The sequence below is a fragment of the Triplophysa rosa genome, linkage group LG10 (assembly GCF_024868665.1).
Source record: "Triplophysa rosa linkage group LG10, Trosa_1v2, whole genome shotgun sequence".
Lineage (NCBI taxonomy): Eukaryota > Metazoa > Chordata > Actinopteri > Cypriniformes > Nemacheilidae > Triplophysa > Triplophysa rosa.
The window spans coordinates 10,450,504-10,473,830 of record NC_079899.1 but is presented as its reverse complement, the minus strand read 5'-3'; the positions used below and the strand labels follow the sequence as shown (position 1 = coordinate 10,473,830).

General features: G+C 38.8%; 2 protein-coding genes across 3 annotated transcripts in view; both read left to right on the top strand.

The window, feature by feature from the left end:
* Positions 1 to 13,469, top strand: part of mta1 (metastasis associated 1) — a 55,549-nt gene extending 42,080 nt beyond the window's left edge. The window contains exons 4-18 of the mRNA XM_057343633.1: positions 479 to 605; positions 1,814 to 1,877; positions 3,232 to 3,349; positions 4,147 to 4,249; positions 4,487 to 4,586; positions 6,657 to 6,845; positions 7,370 to 7,444; positions 7,535 to 7,593; positions 7,713 to 7,930; positions 8,125 to 8,276; positions 8,527 to 8,716; positions 9,997 to 10,086; positions 10,172 to 10,324; positions 11,902 to 12,056; positions 12,436 to 13,469. Of these exons, the coding sequence (XP_057199616.1) occupies positions 479 to 605; positions 1,814 to 1,877; positions 3,232 to 3,349; positions 4,147 to 4,249; positions 4,487 to 4,586; positions 6,657 to 6,845; positions 7,370 to 7,444; positions 7,535 to 7,593; positions 7,713 to 7,930; positions 8,125 to 8,276; positions 8,527 to 8,716; positions 9,997 to 10,086; positions 10,172 to 10,324; positions 11,902 to 12,011 (1,748 nt within the window). The 3' untranslated portion in view covers positions 12,012 to 12,056; positions 12,436 to 13,469. The remainder of the gene's footprint in view (positions 1 to 478; positions 606 to 1,813; positions 1,878 to 3,231; positions 3,350 to 4,146; positions 4,250 to 4,486; positions 4,587 to 6,656; positions 6,846 to 7,369; positions 7,445 to 7,534; positions 7,594 to 7,712; positions 7,931 to 8,124; positions 8,277 to 8,526; positions 8,717 to 9,996; positions 10,087 to 10,171; positions 10,325 to 11,901; positions 12,057 to 12,435) is intronic.
* Positions 13,470 to 14,056: 587 nt separating this feature from the next.
* On the top strand, positions 14,057 to 23,112 carry tmem229b (transmembrane protein 229B). Of its 2 annotated transcripts, XM_057343634.1 has the most exons (3): positions 14,084 to 14,349; positions 18,781 to 18,881; positions 21,039 to 23,112. In XM_057343634.1, exon 3 carries the CDS (start codon positions 21,075 to 21,077, stop codon positions 21,630 to 21,632), a length of 558 nt encoding a protein of 185 aa, XP_057199617.1. In that variant the 5' UTR covers positions 14,084 to 14,349; positions 18,781 to 18,881; positions 21,039 to 21,074; the 3' UTR covers positions 21,633 to 23,112. The 2 variants fall into 2 exon arrangements, with proteins under 2 accessions (XP_057199618.1, XP_057199617.1); XM_057343635.1 differs by lacking the exon at positions 18,781 to 18,881 and having other exon boundaries at positions 14,057 to 14,349.
* Positions 23,113 to 23,327: the final 215 nt, after the last annotated feature.

Here is a 23,327-nt window from a genome sequence, read left to right as displayed (position 1 = left end):
CGCAAGTCAATGGGTACCGCTGTAGTTCATTACCAACATTCTTTAAAATATCTTCTTTTGTGTTCTGCAGGATATAGCAAGTCATACAGGTTTGAAATATCAAGAGTAAATGTAGTAAATGACAGATTTTGGGTGAGCTATCCCTTTAAGAGTTCCATAATGTAAGTGATTTGAAATGAAATGTGATAAATTTGTAGTTGTAATGGTGGACTGATGTATTTTTCAGTGTCAGAATCTTTTGAGAACAGAGTTGGTCATGCCTGATATAAACCAAAGGATACCTACATGAAATTGCTGAAATTAAATACTAAATACAGATTTTACTAACAATTCACTTGTCTAATCTGACAATTTAAACAGAAAATGTGCACAAACCATGTTTTTGAAGTTACTGACCAAAATCAGTTAACATTAAAGATGAAGGTTTGTGAGGTAAACTATGACATTTATCTTTGTTTTCTTTTACTTGGACTTTCAGGAGAAATGGAAGAGGAGATGGAGAACCCTGAAATAGTGGATCTCCCTGAGAAACAGAAGCACCAGCTACGACACCGAGAGCTCTTCCTCTCCAGACAGCTCGAGTCTCTGCCCGCGACGCACATCAGGTAACCCAGAAAACAGTCTGTCCACGTGCTTCATTCTGCTCTTCAGCAGCCAATCAGACTCGCTGTCATTAGCTTCAGTGCGTGAGTCACGCGCCTCACACGCACACCCGCCTGCCACTGTCTTTATCCTCCTCTGTCCTAATGGAATCACTAACACTGAAGTGTATTAACCTCTCCTTCATTCACAACGTTTCTCTTGGCGCTATGAATTCAGCAGAGAGCGATTTGAAGATCGAGTCAGTCCCGTTCTGGCTCAGAGGTGTTGCGTTCCTCACAGAGTTATTTGTGAATATGAATAAAATCTGGTTTTAAGGGTCGTGCCTATTATTATTTTGGGAGTTGCTATGAAATCATGCCTAATCATCATATACACTGGTGTCCTGCTTAGAGCCTCAAGGGTGAAGCGTTTCTGTGTTTAAGCCTTTCTGGTTGAACAGGTTCTTTACTGTTGGTTGATGATGAAAGCTGGGTAACGAATAACATCCTTCTCAGGGCTTTAGTGATTTCTCAAGTGACTGAGTTTTCAAATATGTTGTATTAGAATTTTGCTAAATTTTTCTAGTTATGCTTTGCTTTGCTTTGTGTGTGGAGTGAAACTTCAAAACTTATTACATTTTTTAAATGATTTCATATTCAACAGAGGATAATAAATAAATGCGAAGGATCTAAACTCCCACACGAGAGTCAAGGCTTAATGCATTGAAGCACATGCCTTAACCATTAAGGCCATGGGTGCATTTTTTTTTGTCTGGCTAACTTTTTTAGTCGAAAGTTTGTTTTTGCTCTGAGATCTCAGGAGTGCAGCTTCATGCTTTTAATTTGAATTATTCCAATTAAATTTAATTTTGACTTCAAATAAAAATTCTGAGCAACTTTTCTTATGACTCAACATCTTAAAGGGTAGTTCTGCTCATTTATTTATTCTTTTTCAAAGGTTATACATATACAGCAGCTGAGGGGAACATTTATAATCAGAAGTAGTACAGATTTTTTTTTTTAGCTTAACCAATGGCCTGGTTGCATAAACGTTAAAACCTGAAAAGACTGAAAATAACGGTAGCCGGATAGCAGAGGCAAAACAAAATAGCACTTCTGTCCAACAGCATTTGAAACAAACAGTGTGATGTTGTTCTAAACCATTTAGCAGCAAATGGGAGTGTGTGATTCAGTCCACCATAAGCATTGTGAATGTGTCACTGTGTTTTCAGGGGGAAATGCTGCGTTACACTTCTGAATGAAACCGAAACCCTCAAGTCCTATCTAGACAGAGAGGTAAGTATCAGCAAAGCTTTTGAGCACACGTGCTGCTGCTTTACTTTGCATGAATTTGCCTTTCACTGTCTGCATCTCCATTCACAGTACGCCCCTAAAAGGGAAATGTTTATCCGATGCGCGAGCAAGCGAGCGTGCGCATCAGCACTAGTTTTGAGTCCCGATCTGAATGAATAATTCAGCATGTTGACCCACTATGTTCCTTCTCATATTTAGTAATGAGGAGACTAGAGACTCGACTTACGGTACGTGTCCACTGGCACAAAAGAAATCCGCTCCTAATGGCCAAGGTCTGCCGCTGTGGGGTTGTGTCTGTATACTGATCAGCAGTGTGCTTGTTTTCAGCATATGGTCGATAAAGTCATCATATGCATGATAACAGTTGGGGGATATTTAACACCTGAAGGATTCACACTATGACTTGGTGATATAGTTAAGTCATAAACTCTCATATATAGACCTTTTCATCGGACGTGCGCGCACCTGACCCCCTGTTAACATCCGGTTGTGTTTGGCTAGTGTCTAATAATAGAACTATTAATATTTGATTTAATTTGTTAATATTCATTTGTATTATTATTTTACTGTGTAATAATTGTATTAAATCAACGATTTGTTGAATTTTGTTGTATGTTCATTTGATTAAATAAACAATTTGTTGAATGGGTCCTGTAGTTCGGTCGCATTTAAACAAACCGTATGGTACATTGACATCTAGCGGTTGAGCTTGGTATCGCAGTCTAAATTCAAAATATTGGAGAGACAAGTTTAGCCAAGTAACAGTTGTTTTCGGTTTCTTTTGATTGTTATCAGAAGTAATCTACAGGCCCTCCATTGTTTGTGAATGTGTACCGGAAGTTTAGTTGGGGTCACAAAAGTGCGCATGCGCAGTAACGTTTGTTTATGTTGTTAAGATGAAACCGTCTATATGGATAGATGGGTTTTTTTAAGTTAGGATTGCACAAAGTGCTGTAATCCTGTTGTGTTTATTTTTGTTTTCTTTTTATTCTTTCATTTTTCTACCCAATAAAAGTAGTGATTGTTCGATCCAAAGCTTAGCAGTTGGTCCCAGATGCGGCGCTATAATAAAGCAATTTACATGTTTGCCTATAAGAAACTGTTAGAGCTAAAAAAAAATAGATTTTATTTCTCCTTGAAGTCTCGAGTCAACTGACACAAAACGTTGTATGAATTAAGAAGTATAACCTGAGATGCATTCACAGTTTCAGCACAGCGCCACCTACTGGTCCTGATATATGAAAAAAGCTCAGTTCCCTAATACCAACAAACACTGCCCTCAATCAGTTTATTTGTTTATATAAAAGCTTTGATCCGTGTTTCTTTTGTTTTGCAGGACGCCTTTTTCTACTCGCTCGTGTATGACCCTCAGCAGAAGACACTGCTGGCTGATAAGGGAGAGATCAGAGTGGGAAATAAGTACCAGGCTGATATCACTGACCTCCTCAAAGAGGGTAAGATGCAAGAAGCCAAAGCTTTTGATGTTTTAGACCCAATCCAGCTGAAACCCTACAGATATGCAAAATATAATCATATTATCCTGTCATCTTGCTTGTCTTTATTCCTCTTTAGAATACCATGTGGCACTTTCAGCAAATAGAAAAGTATGCAAATAGAATAAAAAATATGGCATCTACTTTAAAAAGTCAATTTTCTTATTGCTGAAAAGATGTGCTTAACCTTCAGGAAATGATGAGTTTTATTGAGCATGAATTTTATTTGTTGGTTTATAGGTGGTCTAATGTTTGTTATGTAATACCTCTCACAAAAATGACCAAATTCCCAATTTATGAAAAATGTCATACCTATTTGATATGAAACATTATCAGAATTTTTAAAGGTTTACTAGTCGATAAGGGATTGTTGTTTTATTTTTAGGGATGTACCAGACAAAAGTGTGCTTTAGAATATACAGTAGTAGCTAATAGAAAGACAGAGAGACAAAGAATGTAGAGATAATCCTTTTTATATAAATATTCTCACGAAGTAAAAATATTTTTGCATGTACGACTGTATTTTCTTTGAATTGGAGTCCCTAAGTCTTAACCTTAGGGTTTCAGACTCAAGTTTCCAATACTGCCAGATGCTGATAATCTCAAAAAGTCTAAACTGGCGAAATATTGTTTAACCGCTGACACAGAGTTCAATAACTAGACTTCACATCAGATGAAAGCTCGCTTTACGAAGAAGGCAGATAAAATGTCTAAGCCGTGCACTGAAGTGATGGGATCTGTGGGTGTTGGTTTGTCAGGAGAGAGTGACGATCGTGAGCTGGAAAAACTGGAGGAGAAGGTGTGGGATACCACCAACCCCCTCAGCGAGAAACAGATCGACCAGTTCCTCGTCGTGGCTCGGTAAGATTCTGCAGTGTGAGCATGTTTCCTCACCAGATTCTTTTCCACAGTCATGTGGCATTCTGATACAGCAGAACATTGAGTTTAAAAAACATGTAATCAAAAAAAAGCTCATCATGCCACCCTAAAATATCTTTCTGTTTTCAAACTGCATATTTTACACTCAGTCTGTCTCTCACTCACTCTTTTTCCTCTTTTTTTCTCTTTGTCAAACTTCCCCACCCCCCTCCCCTGCAGGTCTGTGGGTACGTTTGCGCGGGCTCTAGACTGCAGCAGTTCAGTTCGGCAGCCCAGTCTGCACATGAGCGCTGCGGCAGCGTCCAGAGACATCACGCTGGTACAGCACATCTCACTCACTCACTCACTCACTCACTCACTCACTCACTCACTCACTCACTCACTCACTCACTCACTCACTCACTCACTCACTCACTCACTCACTCACTCACTCACTCACTCACTCACTCACTCACTCACTCACTCACTCACTCACTCACTCACTCACAATTGTCTGTCAGTTTGTTTTAAGATATCAAAAACAAACTAATTGATGAAATGCATATTAAAAGCTATATTAGCCATTCATTGTTGTCTAATTCTCCAACAAATTATTTTTAAAGCTTATAGACCACTTCGAAAGACGTAAACAACACTGGTTTAACGCTGGTCCAGAAGAACTTCCTGTTTCAGTTTTTTAGGGCCCGAGCACGGAGGAGCAAGCCACCGGCTTGCACCGCAGTGCAGAGCCCTATTGTTTCTGTGTTCTCCTCCCTCTTTGATCGCTAATTTGAAGGCCTAAACATGCTCAAAAACTCATAATAACTTGCACACGCATCAGACGTGGCGAAAATTTACGTCTGATATGGGTTTTAAAATTAGGCGTGGCAAAATGGCTCGCTAGCGCCACCTAGAACTGCCCAGACCGCTACGCAAAACATACATGCACCAAATTTGGTGGGCTCATAGAACACCCCGAATCATTAAGAAAAGTCTCTTGGGGCATATCTCTAAACCCAACAGGAAGTCCGTTATTTTTAATTTCCTGTGCAATTTGGTAAATTTTTGCAATTTCCAGACGTCGTACTTTAACAAACTCCTCCTAGAGTTTTAATCCGATCAACATCATTTTCATGTCATTCTCATCTTAAGACCTTTGCGAAGCTAAATTGCGGAGATCCTGACTTTTCGTGGGGGAACGTGACCCTGGCGGCCTGCCAAAGTTTGGCGTTTCGCCATGAAAAGGAAGTTGTTGTAACTCAGGCATACAATGTCCAACAGGCCCCAGACTTCACCCAGACTTCACACATTTGATAAAAGTCCTGGCCTGAAGACATCTACATGGTAATATTCAGATACTGTTATAGCGCCACCTGCAGGAAACAGGAAGTGGCATGTTTCAAACTGTGATTAACTCCTCATAGAGATTCAAACAGGTCAGCATCATATTTGAAGAGTACAGCCAGTATGATCTTCAGACCTTTGTGACGATACATTGCAAGTTCCTGACTTTTTGTTGAGGGGCGTGTCCGTGGTGGCGTGACAAAGTTTGATGTTTCGCCATGAAACAGGAAGCTATAGTAACTCAGGCACACAATGTCTGACCGGCCTCACACTTCACATGTTTGATAAGAGTCCTGGCCTGAACACATATCCATGTCAGTGTTCACTTATAGCAATAGCGCCACCAGCTGGCAAAAGGAAATGTGACGCATTTAAATAAATAAATCCTACTATAATTCGCCTGCATTAATTTTATCGCCTACCATTCACTGTTTTCCTTATGCAATCGGGTTGCGGTGGCACTTTCCGCGAGGGCCCGATCATCGCTGCTCGCAGCTTTAATTTAACATTGGGGTTGTGTCTATACACTGGAAGTCAAAGGGGGGGCTATGTTGTTTGGTTACCAACATTCTTCAAAATATCTTCTTTTGTGTTCTGCAGAGGAAAGAAAATCATACATCATTTTTGTGTGAACTATTGTTTTAAGTTGGGTTACTAAGTATTCAAACGTTGACAGCTGACACCTTTAAAGTGTGGGACTATATGTAATTGAAAGTTAAAGTGCACAATAATCGTGATTAGACAATTACAAGCGCTCCTCTACAAGAACATCAGCAGCACAGGGTTTCAATCAGCCACCCGACTCTGCCCCTTGTATACAAAACATGAAGGAAAGATGCCAGAGGGCAGAGCATCAATGCATAAACAGACACTCATACACTGCCCACACATACCATTCTTCTGCACGTGTTTGAGCATTGTGTTGTTCCCAGAATTTTTTCATTTCATATTTTTGAGTTAGTTAATACACTCTCCTGAAATACAACAGGATCTATTGAGTATTTGATGATGTGTCTTGAAATGTAACCCTTAGCCATAAAGCTTTTTTCTGTAATGCTTTCTTTAGTTTCACGCCATGGACACGTTGTATAAGAACGGTTACGACATGACGCGAGCCATCTCTGCGCTGGTACCCCAGGGCGGGCCCGTGCTCTGCCGGGATGAAATGGAGGAATGGAGCTCATCGGAAGCCAACCTGTTCGAGGAGGCGCTAGAGAAATATGGCAAAGACTTCACTGACATCCAGCAAGACTTTGTGAGTACATCCCTGGCAGGGTTTACTACACACAACAGCAACAATTAACTGAATTTCTTCAGTGTGTGCTACACATATATTGCTTAAAGAAGATTTTCTGCATTGCAAGTACGATGTAATAGTGCCTGTTATGACTGATAAACTGCCTTTGTTCGGGAAGAGCGCGTGTGCCAAGTTCATGTTTAACTCTGCCACCTGGTGGTTGCTGGGTGTATGTGCAGCACTGAGGGTTTCGCTCAGGGCTTCTGTTTACTTGAAGCAGGGAGGAGCCAGTTATGGAAAATGGGCACAGCCAAAAGAAGCAAACCATCTGATTCAGGGACAAAAAAAGATGGGAATCAAGAACGGGTCCTTATTCAGAAATAGTTCTGTTTAAGGAACCAGAATAAATTAGTGTAATTTGAATCGGTTTACGTTAGAACAAACATTTTCCTTTGGATTTACATTCTTAATTGTGACCATTTGCTCTAACATATGTAACTACGTAGTTTTTTGTTTTCATTGGTTTCATTTTTGCATTTCAGCTTCCTTGGAAATCCCTGACCAGCATTATAGAGTATTATTACATGTGGAAGACCACCGACAGATATGTTCAGCAGGTAATCCATCACAACCATCTTATCCCTCTCGATCTCTCTTTCTCTATACTTCTGAACGATAAGTTTACACACTGTTCTTGTTCAATACAGAAAAGGTTAAAAGCAGCAGAGGCTGAAAGCAAGCTCAAGCAGGTTTACATCCCCAACTAGTAAGTACTTGAAGGGTCAAAGTTCAGTGCCAGATTTTGCATTTCACCGCGCTGCATTATTGCATTTTGACCGGAGTAATTCCAGCACACCTTGTGATCAACTTGCTTTATCTCTACAGTAACAAGCCCAACCCTAACCAGCTGAGTATGAACAGCGTTAAACCTGGGTTGGTAAACGGCACAGGGGCGGTTCTGGCAGGTGCGGTTCTGGCAGGTGCGGTTCTGGCAGGTGCGGTTCCGGCAGGTGCAGTTCCAGCAGGGGCAGTTCTGGCAGGGGTGGTTCCGGCAGTGCCGGGACAGCCCGTCGGACTGGGCCGGGCGTGCGAGAGCTGTTACAGTGAGTGCTCGTGGCCTCTTTTAGGGCTGATAACAATATTGCAGTTTATTCAAGTTTATTTTACCAAAGATTTTAAATGACTTTGGTTATCCCTAAGGTTTGGAGAGGACTGAAATTTCACCAATGATATTAGTGTAGGACAACGCTTGTGCAAGGTGTTGTTGTAAGAAGATTTACTTGTTTTGTGTGTGTAGCCACTAATTCGTATCAGTGGTACTCATGGGGCCCGCCCAACATGCAGTGCAGACTGTGTGCCTCTTGCTGGACCTACTGGAAGAAGTACGGCGGTCTGAAGATGCCAACCAGACTGGATGGAGAGCGGCCTGGACCTAACCGCAACAACATGGTGGGTGTAAAGTGGATCATCTCCAAACACATTCCAGCAGGGTCTGGAGTCATTTCTTCTTATGCACATCTCTATGTCTCCCCTTTACTCTACAATTCTGTTTTATTGAGCTTCTTTGTGGATGTTAAAGGAGTGAACATTGTTTTTCGTATATGTTTGAAACTAGAACACCTTCACTTTAATGGAATATTTAGAGTTCCCTGTTGCCCAGGTCCCCGTTCTTATCTCAAAGTCTGTGTTTGGTCTTCAGAGTCCTCACGGTGTGCCTGCAAGACACGGCGGGAGCCCGAAATTTGCTGTTAAGACCAGGCAGGCCTTCTTCCTTCACACGTCTCAGATGACCAGAACTGCTCGACACGTCTGCCAGGACTTGCTGCGATCCAAATACCTGGCAAGACACCCGTACACACCTGTCAACACTGCCGCTATCAAAGCAGAGTGTGAGTTTCTGTGAACCGCTGCTGGATTTGTATTGGCATTGATCTAAAACTACAGAAAACGTGTGCCATAGAGACCTAGCCGTAAGACGAGTCAGTGCCGTTGTTATAAAGGCCTCGTAGCAGATATAAAGCCAAATAAAAACATTAGCTACATAGATTTTTTGTGACCTTCTGCTCACTAGATATGTCTTGAGTGCCCAAATCATGTTTTTTTAATTGGGGCAAAAGATAATTACTTTAGAATTTTTCTAGCACAGATATCGAGACACATCAGGTATCATCAATATATTTTACATGAAATATATGTTGAGGACAATGTGGTGTTTTTGAAGTCTATTACTTTATACTTTTGAATTTAGTTTTGATCTTTTGAATTTGTTTAACTACTGTACAATGTAGCAATACACAAAGTTAATGTAAGTGTAAGTGACCGAGGCAGCTAGCATGAGAGCGAAAGCATATGGGCGTGTTGTTATTCGTAACCGATTTGCTATTGCCTTGCAGCGAAGTCGCAGCCAATTACAAATCTTTATGGTGATTGAGTGGGTTGCTCTGTTACATTTTAAAGGGCCAGTCCCTTTTTAGGTATAATACAATGAGCGTGCAGTTTTGTCAAATGCGTAGTTTTATACCTTTATCATTCATTTAGATTATTCAGATTATGTCGCCTGTCAAGGAGACAATAATTATTTCATTCTGATGCCTGATTTGAGTCATGTTCAAAATAATTATATGGGCTACGCCACCTTATTAAAGAATAGTGCACCCAAAAACGAAAAACCTGTCATTTACTCATGCTTATCGTCTCGGTTTAATACTAACTTATACATTTTTTGTTTCCATGAAAGGCTAGAGAAAGTATGAATAATGTAGTGGTTACTGTTTTCAATGCAATTACAATAATGGTACTGAAGCTTTCAAGTTGCATAAAGGACGTAAAAGCACCATCGGGGCTTGTGTACTTACAGTATATTTTTTCTGAAGTCATAACGGAACTGCAAAATTGATTTGTAAACCAGAGCAACAGATTCTTAGAAAATATCTTTTTAAGAATAATTCATTCATAAATTGGGCATCATTCTTTTATTTTTCAAAAAAAAGTGTATTTGTCCCCTAGAGCGGTGTAATACAGATTTAGAAAAAAAGTGAACTAACAAGAGAATTTTTCTCTTTTGGGTTGAACTATGCCTTTAAGGATTAATTTTTTTATTATCCAGCTTTTTTAACCCCCTTCACGTTTAATGCTTCAGTTTAATTGTGTGTCATTGGCCACATTTTAGGTGCTGTGCGGTTGCCAGATATGTCCAAGAAGCCCGCATCGCCAAAGCAGATAGTAAGGAAGCCTTTGGAGTCCGTGGTTAGATACTTGGGTAAGTAAAATCCTTCTTTCTTAAGCAAGTTCTTCCTGAAGCTGGCCCATTATAACCATACTTTGTTGAAACTGCTGTGTTTCAGAGGCTCACCCCTGCCCACCCAAATTAGATCCTCCTCGAGGGCCCACCATTTCCACCGGCAGCCTGACGCCCATCAAATCCACGCCCATCCTCAACAACGGCTCCCCGACCATCTTGGGGAAACGCACCTATGAGCAGCACAATGGCTTGGATGGTAGGCAATCAAATGCAGGAGTTTCAATAGCAGGAGGTTGTGTTGTGGGTTGCGTGAAGATGTTCTTCCTGTGCAGCCCACACAACTCCCTCCTATCTTCTTGCAATGTCTCATTCACTCGTCTCGAACTCACCCACTCGTATCTGCACCAGCCCTTATACAGTCAAAAGTATGCACGCGCTACTTTAATCTCTGAATGGCTTTCAAGGTTGTCATGGTAACAGATCAGCAGTGACTCGCATGGATCATTAGTCCTGCGGGAGATCAGAACCTAAAAAACACACCGACTAAAGGCACCGTAACAGCTCCAGAGCACGTGTTCAATTTCTGCTGAGCTGATACTAGGAACACTTATGTGTGTTCCTCTCTCATCTGTGTGAAGGGTTTGGAGAGAAATCAATGTTCCTCCATAATATAAATTCCTGATGAGCTTGGCACCATTCTGTCTGAAGCATCAACTCAACTTTTTTTAAATCCTAATGCTGATTTTAATGTGGCTTCCGTATTCAGATTTTTATGTACTTTGTGTTGTTGTGGGTAGCGCTTTATTGTTTCACAAAATGTTGATGTTAATGATGTGTTCATGTTTTTCCTATTGAACCTGTGCTTTTGTACTGTGAGACGTGTTATATAAAGGAGGCATTAGAAGGATAGAGCTTGTAGTAACACTTACAACCAGTAGGGGGCCTTTTAGTGATGAACAGCTTGTGAAACTGCAATGTAGCTGAATCTGCGTTAAAAGTTTTTTAAAGCTTTGAGGACTTGCTGCATATTGAGTTGTTTGTCCATATTTTAGAATAATAGCAAACCCTTTAAAACCATGGAATAACACGTTTGTAACTGTTGGAATTATGTTCTAAATATATGAACTCTATATAAAAAAGGAACTGTATATTTTTAGCATCTTCAGAGTAGTCACCTTTTGCCTAGAATTTGCAAAATCGTACACTTAGCATTTTATCATCAAACTTCATGAGGCCTGGGAAGCTTTTTAAACCGTATTGAAGGAATTTGCATCTATGCTGGAGTCTAATTGGCTGCTTTTTATTCATTATTTGGTCCAAGTAATCAATTTCAAAAAACAATTTTAAATATAAATTTAGTTTTATAATGAACAAAATTAGTTTGTTGGCACAATTAAATTGGTCTGCAAAAGTGGTTTCAAACATTGAAGTATAGGCCTTTAGATGAAAATATTTTTCACTAGAAACATTTTTGTCGGACTTCTGACCAGTAGTGTAGACATTTCAAAACACTTTGTTTTTGGAATTGAAAATTTCACTTTCGGAACAACATTATTGAAAAAATCCTGTCTATGATGCCTTAAAATGCTGTTTAGGTAGGCTGTTCACTAGCTTGCGAAACCTTTTGTGAAACAGAAAGGTTCTCGGATGGAAAAGATTCTTTATGAAACCATAAAGTCAAAAATGTTTTTTTTCAATGGCATGGAGTGTAGAAGTGACATTTGAGAAAAATGTTATTTGAAATGCCCTCTTTTAGATGTGTCTATAATCAAAGACTTGAAAGGGTGAATGGGTGGATTTATCTCATCCTCTCTTTCGCTTTATGTGTGTCAGGGTCCAAACCCAAGGTCCTGGCCCCTCAGTGGGACATAATTGCCAAGAGGATGTCTGAACCAAGCCGAACTCCCTCTGGCTTGCAGGATGAGGTTCATGAACTGGACTGACCTCTGCTTTGACAACTGACTGCTGTACTTCGACAAGATGAGCAGGTACAGAACTCCTGAGAATTTCAAAAGCATTTTTCCTCTACAGGTACCAGGCTTTATTCAAGTCAATTATGCTAGTGAAACATTTTTGTTGATGTTTAGATCATGGAGGTGCTTTATTAAACAAGCATATTACATTAAACATTAAAACAAGAATATTATATTGGAAATGTATATTACATATACATTTTAAAATATTTTAATGCATTACTATTTTAAATACTGGCGGATATTAGTCTTTCATGCCCAAATATACTTCTATCTTTCATGATCATGAACCTTCCCAACAATTTCTTGAAAACAAAAATCCTCGCTAGAGGTGTTGTACTGCAAAGTCTGATCGCCCAAATCTGACAGCATCTCTCTTATGTTCAATTTCTAGGTGACTCGAGAGATTTTTTCCCAGCTCTTGCTAATGGATGGACCTAAGAAAGGATCTGCGGTCAGCATGCCCTGTCCAAGTGGCGCATTTTTTTAATAGCTGAAGCCATTGAAAAGACTGCAAAGCCCTGCTGTCTCCATGGGTTCCAACAGCCTGTGGCCAATTGCTGGACTGAGCTGATTGTACAGGACTGATTATTATTATTATTATTATTATTTACTATTGCTTGTTACTTCTGTCATTGTAATTATAATTATTACAATTATCATTACTGTTCTTTTTTTTTTACCAAATATAACCTTTTTCTTTTTAATGATTTGCTGATAAAACTAAGAATCTTGAACGTTTCTTGAACCAGCTCGCTCCCAATCCATAATGTAACAGTGGGACGAACTGTCAATTTTTTGTCTTTTGCATTGTTTTGTAACGTGTCGGATCGGCACTGACACAAAGGATTATGACTTTGTTTAGATGTTTGTATTCGCCGTATCTGTAAGCTTGCCCTGCCACAGCCGTTTAAATTATTCGGAAAGACAACAGAACGTTCTTTTTCTACCTTTTTCACAAAAATTGCAACTACGCTTCTATATGTAATTTCTCTTTTGTGAATATGTAAATGAAAACGGAAGGGAGGCGTTATTGTACAGTGGTGCATTTTAAAGCCTCCGGCGGTTACCAGAGCTTGTTGTAATGGATTTGCCATGCACAGCGTATTTGAAATGTCTCTTTTTGTAAGGAAACATCCCTAGATTTCTCCCGTATATACAGTACGGAGAGTCTAGAGATGATGGCAACTCTGAAAAGGTACTGCCCCATTAATACAATGATGCACCTTCTTAAGAATGAGCCTGTACAGGAGTGTGGTGTTTGAGTTATTTCTCACATTTTGCACCTTGTCTTTCAGTGGAAGCGTTCAAACACTGACAGCTTCAGGCGTTAGGTACGCAATACAAACCGGTTTGCACTCGGCTTATCAAATATTGATGTCTTTAGGGCAAATAGTGAGCTTCTCTTTCCACTCATAGCCTTATATCCATTGGTCATGAAGTATATATATATATATATATATATATACTGCATTTACACATTTCTTTTGTTTTATACATACAGAGGAAGCTTATTGTCCCAAAGGACAAAATATGACAAAAAGTTATGTATTGTTTTCGACTCCGTGTCTTGGATAACTCCGAATGGTTTGTAGTTGAATTGTAACATGGGTACCCCGCAAACACGTTGGCATGAACCATCACCATATATCATCTAAAATCAAAAAAGAAAAGAAAATGAGGGTTGAAAATCTGATCAATTAGTATTTTAACTTAAGTTTTTTTTTTAAGTTCAAGAAAATTAAATTACATCTACACTTTTTGTTTTATACATTTCTTATTGACTTGCTTGTTATTTTATTATAAAACCAAATACATTATCAATGTAAATTCTAAATAATTACATGATTATTTATGAGGTACCGAATACATTCGGATGAAGAAAGCAGTGAAACGGTTAACAGTGAGCTCTTGATCCGGGTCTCCGGCTGCGTCTTCAATACCACACAAGCTGCCTACTCAGGCAGCATTCTCGGGCATCAGATGCGCGTGCATCTCCTTTGACTACCGCATCAGCCTCCGTCAGCTGAGGCGCGTGTGAGCTATGCCGACTTGACGGTCAAAATGTTGTTGAGGTAGGTGGCTCGGTAGTTTTTGAGCGGCAGCCGGGATCTGAGCATGTGCTATTACTGCTGCAGTGGAGTAAAATGTCACTTATCACCGGACAGCGGCTGGAGGATACGGAGACCGACGCAAATGCACACATACGTGCAACCGGTGCAACGATTCTCAGTGTAATTATTTTGTTTAAAAAGCAAAATGATGCACGGCTTGTCTACATCTACGGCGGCGGAGGAGGAATAACACGGTAAGTCTCACCGGCTGTTATGTTTCATCAATCCCACACGGGTTTCCTCCACGGGCTATCCCGAAAAAAACGGGTCAGAGCGAACCGTCTCGTTCATTTTCTGTCCCAACTTGATGTGCGAGTGTTTTGTAAACGTTTTCTCGGTTATAGACTGTTTTCGGACAGTTTGTATGAACATCAAAGAGGAAGTCATCGTTGGGATCTCCATCATCACGCTGTGTCCCGTGCTAATATATTTGCGTTGTTATATATTAAACTTCGTTAAAACTAACTAGCCGGGCTGTCACGATTGTTTCTTATACGACGGGTAAACGAAAGAAACTTTATGTAACGATAAATAGTTTTAAGGTAACTTACTCCGATCTAAAACAATAATTTGCTCGTCGTTGTATCATAATGAGTGATATTTTGTAGCTTTAGTTTGTACGTTGTCGCAGCTGTGTGTGCGGTGTCTGCGCATCCGGCGCAGCGCTGCGGTAGTCGGATATCATGGAGGCACGCGCTGCGCATCCGACAGACTCCGCTGTCACGACTGCGGTATATTTGGTCGCACGCGAAACACCATCACGTTTACACATCCCAAAGCAACGCGTATTTACATTAATATTTGATATGCTAAACCAGCATCGAGTCGTTTCCACCTTACATTAGACGACACTCGACAGTTTCTTATTAAAACGGACCAAACGACTTCCCATGCTATAACAGGTATGGGACATTGTCTAGAATCAGACCCATTTGATCTCACACCTTAGTCGCTTGCTCATATAAAACAGAATAACGTGTAATAAATAGGATAGCGTGCCCTTTAAGAAGTCATTCAGGGATAGTTTGGACGGGTCTATATTTATGACGCTCTCATATTTCATAAAGCTAAGCTGAAGCCCCACTTCCATCAGCAGAGTGACATCAAAGAGACTCAAAGCTCTGTTGATTAAAACTGGAGATTTAGGGTGGCAGATAAGCACCGCTCCATTAAATACGCATCTCAATCTTCTCCAAATAGGAATTTAAAAACATGTCATTATGATAGATTTTGGTTTTATTATGGTGAGTAGAGAATTCTTTGTGTCAGCGTCAGAAAGTCTTGCCGTGTCAGGCTTGCTGCAGTCATGTGACTAAACATCATAATTAAGACTCAATAGCTGCTAATCTTTTGGCAATGACCCATTTGCTGGGCAGTTTTGAGGCTTTAGGATTTTCTAGGGGTCCTTTGAAAGTAAAAACTGAGGCGATATGTTAAGGCTGCTCTGTATCAAGTAAAATATTGTATATATATGAGACTTATATGTGCTATAATACCACAAAATACCTTGTCAATATGTTTTTATGCCATAGTATATTATAATATCAAAATATCACAGTTATTTTTATTTTGGTCTAATAATTTTTTCATGGGGCAAATTTGCTAAAAACCTAAAATGTTATGTCCATGACATAAAATATATATATTTTTGTTATGATATATATACATTTTAGTTTAAAATTATTGGGATATACTCACTGAACGGAAGTGACCTTTCTTGACAATCACACACATCAAAATATAACTTCTTGGCATTTAAGCATTTATTTATTCATTAATTATTTCTATGTAATTTTTACTTTATAATTGAATGTATTCATTTAGTGAAGCATCATTTATTAGATCATCCGGGTACTTTAAAGTGATAGTTCACCCAAAAATAAAAATTGCCATTATTTATTCACCCTCACGTTGTTCAAAACATGAATGTCTTTCTTTGTTCTGCCGATTAATAAAAAAGGTGTTTTGCGAAATGTATCAGTGGTTTCTGTCAATGCAATGGAAGTCAACAGGGGCCAGTATTGTTTGGTTGATTAGGTTCTTCGAAATATCTTTTTCTGTGTTCTGTGGAGGACAGATAATGACAAGTGGGTGAGTAGAGATGATGAAATAATTTTCATTTTTGGGTAAACTGTCCCTTTAGGTATACTTTTTAAAGACACTATAATTAGAACATACGAATTCTAATATCAGATACTACTTAGGGTGGATAGTATGTGAATTAGAACACATACTAGACATTTGTTAAGTGTACCTGCATCTTCACATTTCTAGATTGGGTGCTCTTTTCAATACTCTCATATTTTGTCTCAGTTGGAATGATACATTAAATGCATTCAGAATACTTGTAGACCGTAGGAAATCTAACGTCTTGCTAACCTTTTACTTTCAAATCCCTACTCACCATCTACATCTTTTTTACTACTGTTGTGCATTTTATTTCATTTTTGCCCCATGAAACAAACTAAACAAGCTCTCGTTGGTGAAACCCAAGATTATTTTTCCATCTAATGCTAAAGCCTTGAAAGAAACAGCTTCCACCTCCATCTGAAATCTGATAATCACCTAACAGCTCTTTGGAGGCTCATTGGGACCATGCAGACCTGATTTAAAGAATAAAGGTTGTGTGCGGGCTGGTGCCAAGATGTTGTTTAGGAGTAACTGAACCGGGTGCGCTATTGATCCATTGCCATTTATATTTGTGCAGAGTGAACTCATGGCAGGAGACCAGAGCTCACATCAGTCACCTCTAGAAATAGCGGCAACAAGAATGAATCTAAGCCAGTCATTCCAGTGCCGCAGAGAAGGACGTTCTAAAATATTGTCTCTGTCGATGACATGCCTGCCAGGTGTATAGTGCTGTTGACAAAAGAAGGACATTGTGAACAAAACAGTTTGGATAGTTTAACCTTTTATGTGTGATATTCGGTTTCATTGTGTACGCAGATGAAAGGGTACTTCTGGTGTAGTACCTTGTTTTACCATTCATGCACTTTTTTAATTAGCGTCTTTATTGAGACATTAAGGGATGAATCACAAAGACATGTCCAGATCATATTTCATCCTAAAATGTTTGTTTTGCTTAAAGAAGATCAAGCCATTGTTACATTATTTGTATGACAGTTATGTACTCGTTTGGCTCTCATTTCTGTACTTTTCAAACATACTTTACATTTAAAATAATAAATCTTTAATTTCACATTACAGTAATGAGATTTTGGGTTAAAAATGGCAAGTTCACCAAATTTACTTTGATGCTGATGTGCGTCTGAGCTTGTCTGTCCAAGTGATGCCCAGGCTGACATGAGTTACTGGTCTGTCTAGGTTCCTGAGAAGGTCAATAGAGGTTTGACAGGGGCGATCAATAGCAATGCTGACTGCAAGGCCAGCGAAGGGGGTGATGGGATACGAGCGCAACATGTAATCACCATAACATGGAGCTCAGCATCGAACACTTCTTTATCTTTATGGATGGCTGGGCACTTGTCCCTTTTATTGTGGGATAAGAGCTGTCTTATCTCAATGCATAGATTAATATTTCATAATGGCTTTTCCATTAGAGTGAAGAATATCAACCTTTTAGCAGAGTGCACCCGTGCTCTCATACTGTTGTATTGATAAAACTTTTGGAGGATGACATTTTTATCCTGTGTTATTTATAATACTTTTGAGTTTGAGAACCCCTACAGAAATTTAATACATAGATAATGTGATTTTATATTTCAAATTCTGACATTTTGTTCTAGGTATAAATTAGAAAGTATATATGCTAACCTGAAGCAAAGAACTGTTTTTTTTTGTATTCATATTTTGATGCAGGAATTCAAATTGTTGGTAGGAAATTTTACATATCGTCGCTGTCAGACTGTCAGACTGAAAGATCATAGGCTTTCTCCAAAACTGCCACTTTACAGGAAAAACATACATTTTTCAATCATTCAACACTGTGTTGTCAAAGTTGACAAGCTATTTACAGTCATTTTTCATTGTTTAAATATTTGCAAGACCCAGTGACAAACATGAAGGTTGACCAATAGTAATGATTTATGAAAATTATGAAAATATTAGATACAAGGTTTCAGGCAACAGTGACGATATGTGAAAACATTTTTATAGTGTTTATAGTATATTACAGTACAATGTAAATATGGGACTCATTTCTATTTTTTTTATCAATACATATCTACATTAGGGATGCACGAGATATTATCGTCCATATCGGTATTGGCCGATGAATGGTCATTTTTAGTCTTATCGGTTATTAAAGTCATAACCACTTCCAAGTGCACGCTGCTCACAATTAAAATCCAGGACAGTACTGTCTTTCTGTCATGATCATTCACTTTCTGCTATTAGTAATTACTTAGTAAAACATTGTTGATGTAGGTACAGTATGTAGATATTTACGAATGTGTAAATTATACGAACAATATTTACAAACTGTATATCGGCCAATATATCGGTTATCGGCTTCCACTGTTAAAGAATTATCAGTTATCGATCGTTATCAGCCAAAATTGACATATCGGCTCATCCTTAATCTACATATGTGTTTTACATGTATACTAATATGATTTATCTATAAAATTGCAACATGTATTAATGTGCATTAAATGTAATTTCAGTACATGATAGCACAACAACCCAGCAGCAAAGCTTGGAAGTCCTGCACTCCCCGGACCCAAACAGACGGAGCTGAGTGTGCGTTGACTCTTCCAGACAGCAGGTTGGGTGAAATCAGCAAAAATGTTACAGTTGTTTACAGTATAGACCAGGGGGGTCTTCAACGTTTTTCGGGGCAAGGACCCCTTAGATGAGAGAGGCATGGAGCAGGGACCCCCTTATACTAATTGTGTAAACAGAACTATTTAAATAGAAACAACCCTATTGTCACAGCATTATTATGTTAAGACATTACATTAGCACTATTATGCATGCTATTGTTGCACTTTCATACTTTTCTGTGTATTTCTTTTTTGTTAATATAGATTGTTTGATTATTTTAAGGGATTTGTAGCATCATACATTTTCATTTTACTGTGAGATAGACAGTTAAACATTTACTTGTCCTGAACCTTAGTTTTTATTAAGGCTTCAATGAGATGACTGACCCTGGTTAATGGCACAAACTGACTATTCTAGTGCAGGTAGAGGTTGTCTGGATGCAAGAAATCAGTGCATATGTTATGCATTCTGTTGTAAAAGCAGGCCGTTTTATTAAGTGTAATTCTTTTTTCTTCTTTTATACGCCTGACCCCAGGTAACTTCCAGTTTGTGTTTGGCTAGTGTCTAATAATATATTCTAATAACTATTTATATTTTATTTATGTTAATATTAATTTGTATTATTATTTTACTGTACAATAATTTTATTAAATAAACAATTTGTGAATGGGTGCTGTAGTTTGGTCGCATTTGAATAAACCGTATGGTACATTGACATCTAGCGGTTGAGCTTGGTATCGGAGTCTAAATTCAAAAAATTGGAGAGACAAGTTTAGCCAAGTAACAGTTCTTTTCTGTTTCTTTTGATTGTTATCAGATATAATCTACAGGCCCTCCATTGTTTGTGAATGTGTACCAGAAGTTAAATTGGTGTCACAAAAGTGCGCATGCGCAGCAACGTTTGTTTATGTTGTCAAGATGAAACCGTCTGTAAGAGGAATTTCCCCCTCTTCTGTTTCCCTTCACAAACTCTTCACTCCTGAATCCTCACCAGTAACAGTAAATCCCATTAGTGCAGGTCTATTTTAAGTGTGACAGGATATTTGTGGTTAATGTTGTGCAGTGGATCCCAGGAGTTACTTGGGTGATTCTCACGTAACCCTTTAAGAAAATGTAGAAAAAAGAGAATATAATAAAAAAATGAAAGATGTCCAAGCAACACCCCCTTTTTATGATACCATGAAGTAAAAGAAAAAAATATTGTAGTTCTCATCATCATATTGAATCAGAGAAAGTATTAGCTAACCATTATCGTTTCATTGTGACACAGTAATTAATTACTGCATTACAGTTCTGAGAATTAGGAGTGAAAATGATCTGCATACTAAAACAACAGAATGCATTATGGTAATGAGCAGTAAACATATTTATGAGTGTCCTTCAAAATAAAATATCGAAAATATTGATCTGCTTCATAAGATTCATAGAGTTCCCATGATGCCTTTAGAGCAAATCATTTAACCTCCGTATGCTTCCAGCTGGTTGTCCCTACAGTTAGTGTACTGTAAGCAGCTTTAGCCAATGAAAAACAGCTGCTAAATGGAAAGTCACCAAAGTGTCATTAATAGCCCATAATAAAATCATACTCGCCACTAATTCAATTTAACCAGAAACAGAATATCTGAACAGTCATAATTGCCTCAGAATTGATCAGCCTTCTCTAAAGTTATTCTGACATTATTCATAAATACAGTCAGTTCCTCTGGCACATAATACTTTATTTTGAGTGGATCACCGAAAAACGTGTTTATGTGTTAATGTACCTGTGATTAAGATCAGGTATTTTTCTCTTACCCTTGAGCCTCATGTCCTCAAGTGACACATTCTTAAAAGCTATTATATGAGTTGAATTAGTAAATACTAAATCGTATTATCTGTTGTTACGTGGCAGTACTGTCTGTTTGTCTATGTCTTATTATTTCCGCAGTGTAGTACTTTATGCATGGAGACATAAATGGACAAAAACGTGACAAAATGTCCAGTTTTGAGCACATCCTTCATTTCCATGCTATGTTTTGAACCAGAAATACATTTTAATAATAGTACTACAAAGTTCAACGTTTCTTTCTTGCCAAGAGACATTTACACAAAAATGCAGAATACACAAAAATGCAGAATAAATGGATTTGTAACCCACTTTTTTCTTTACTCCCCGAAGTTTAACAACATCACACATCAAAAGAAAAGAAGGAAGATGGTAACTATGGCAACCACATCGACACCCAAACCACTTACAGCCCTCTCCCGGTGGTACCTGTATGCCATCCACGGCTACTTTTGTGAAGTCATGTTCACGGCCGCATGGGAGTTTGTGGTCAACCGCAACTGGAAGTTTCCTGGCGTTACGAGCGTATGGGCGCTCTTCATCTATGGAACGTGCATCTTGATCGTAGAGCGCATGTACCTTTGTCTGCGGGGCCGCTGCAACGTCCTGCTCCGCTGCATCATTTACACATTGTGGACTTACCTGTGGGAGTTTGGTACAGGTCTGCTGCTAAAGCAGTTTAATGCCTGTCCCTGGGACTACTCTGAGTTTAAATATAATTTCATGGGCCTGATCACAGCAGAGTACGCTGTGCCCTGGTTCTGCGCATCCTTTATCGTCGAGCGCCTGGTGATACGCAACACGCTGCGGTTGCACTTCGACGAGGCTGCCGAACCCTGCCGGGCGGAAGAGCAAGGAAGGGGAAAAAGAGAAAGAGGAGCCAGAGCAGGAGCAACCAGCTCCAATGGGTACGTAAAGATGGATTGAAGCCACATTGTCCAGCCCCTTTGCACATCAGAAAGATAAGTCGTCTCTGACACTCTCCCAACACCCACAACTCTATCCACACATCTCTATCTCTCGCCCACCTGCTTCCGGGGGGAGAGTCGTTTGGACACAGCTGGCATAGAGACAATTGGACTGTGATAATCTTTTGTACAGCCGGCTTACGTGGAGGAACATTTGTTTGCCAGACTAGCGCCCCAACATACACTGCCCTCGATTTGGGCATCGGCGAGTTCTCATAAAGGTTTGTTGTTAGTGGGAGTGGCGTCCGGTGACAAACAAATAACCCTCCACCTATGCCTGTACCACACCGTCCCTACCAAACCAGTTCATCCACTCCAGAAACTCTGGGAGGAGACATAAACAAAATGACTCGTGTTCCTTTGAGGCTATGTCATCTGAATTACGTGAAGAAACAGGAACACAGACGACACTTGTAGAGGGATGAAAAGAAATATATCAAATGCTTTTAAAAAGCATGAATATACGAGCAGTGTCCATGATGTGCATTTAGTATCAAAAGCAAATAATTGTTAGGATAAAAGCTTACCTTTCGAACGTTAGTTTGTGATATTTATTAATATCTATGTAGTTAAGGAGCGTTATGAAAATACTTCAAATATTGCATTGTATATATATACATATGAAGAGTTTGGTTCCAAAATGAGAACCATCATTCAAAAATCATGTTTTTTATTATGTTATTGTGTTTTTATTGTGTTTTATTGTGTTAGTTGGCTGTATGTTTTGAGTCATTTAAATCAAAACAAACCAACAGCAGTTTGATTGATATTGATTGGAATGGACAATAAAAAAACATGATTTTTGAAAATCTCATTTTGGAACCAAACTCGTCATATACACTGTATACCCTAAAGCAATGCCTTCTACTTGAATTTAGTGTTTTTATACCGTAAAAAAAAGTGCATCAGTGCTTGAACATGCATGAAAGCCGTCTTCCGCATTTTCAAATACCGAGATCTGTAAAATTCGTTTCTTCCATTTTTAAAATTTTCTCATGGGCATTATCACATAATGAAGGAGTACTGTATTGCTTTTACATAGATTGCTTAAACAGTATCACATCATTACACTGGAGAGGGTGTGTTAGGATTAGATGTGTAAATGAAGTGAACTGGTCATTTTGAGATATCTGATGATACTGTAACAATACAGACAGGTTCACTGACCTCAGGAATGTCTATGTTATTTAATTCACTTCCACATTACGTATATGTATAGTCTCTCATGTCGTGAAAAAAATAGTATGTCCATATTTGAAAATGTCAATATTACCCTCAATGACTTGATAACAGCATGGTAATAGTTACAGACTTGCCAGAAAGCTTTGTTGAACATCTGTATTGGTTGATGCTGCTGACCAAACAAAAAAAAACTGTATTTAACCATCTAAATCACATTTGTCTGATCCATTTCACACTACGTCCGAATAAAGGAATGAATGCTTTTATTTGTCAAGCAATTGTGTTCATTACTCAAGCAGTACACATGCAATAGGGACATTTGTTAAGATAAAATGACGGTAGTATCTTCTGCACTCATATCAGACCTGTTTTGTCTATGTTTTAGACTTGAACAAAAGCTGTAAAAATAACATTCATTCATTCATATTCACAAAGCTTTGAACGAGTTCATTGAGCAGTCACAGAGTTTTGC

Bases quoted from the DNA above. Each gene is read 5' to 3' on its own strand.
- tmem229b (XM_057343635.1), top strand. From the start codon at position 21,075: ATGGTAACTATGGCAACCACATCGACACCCAAACCACTTACAGCCCTC.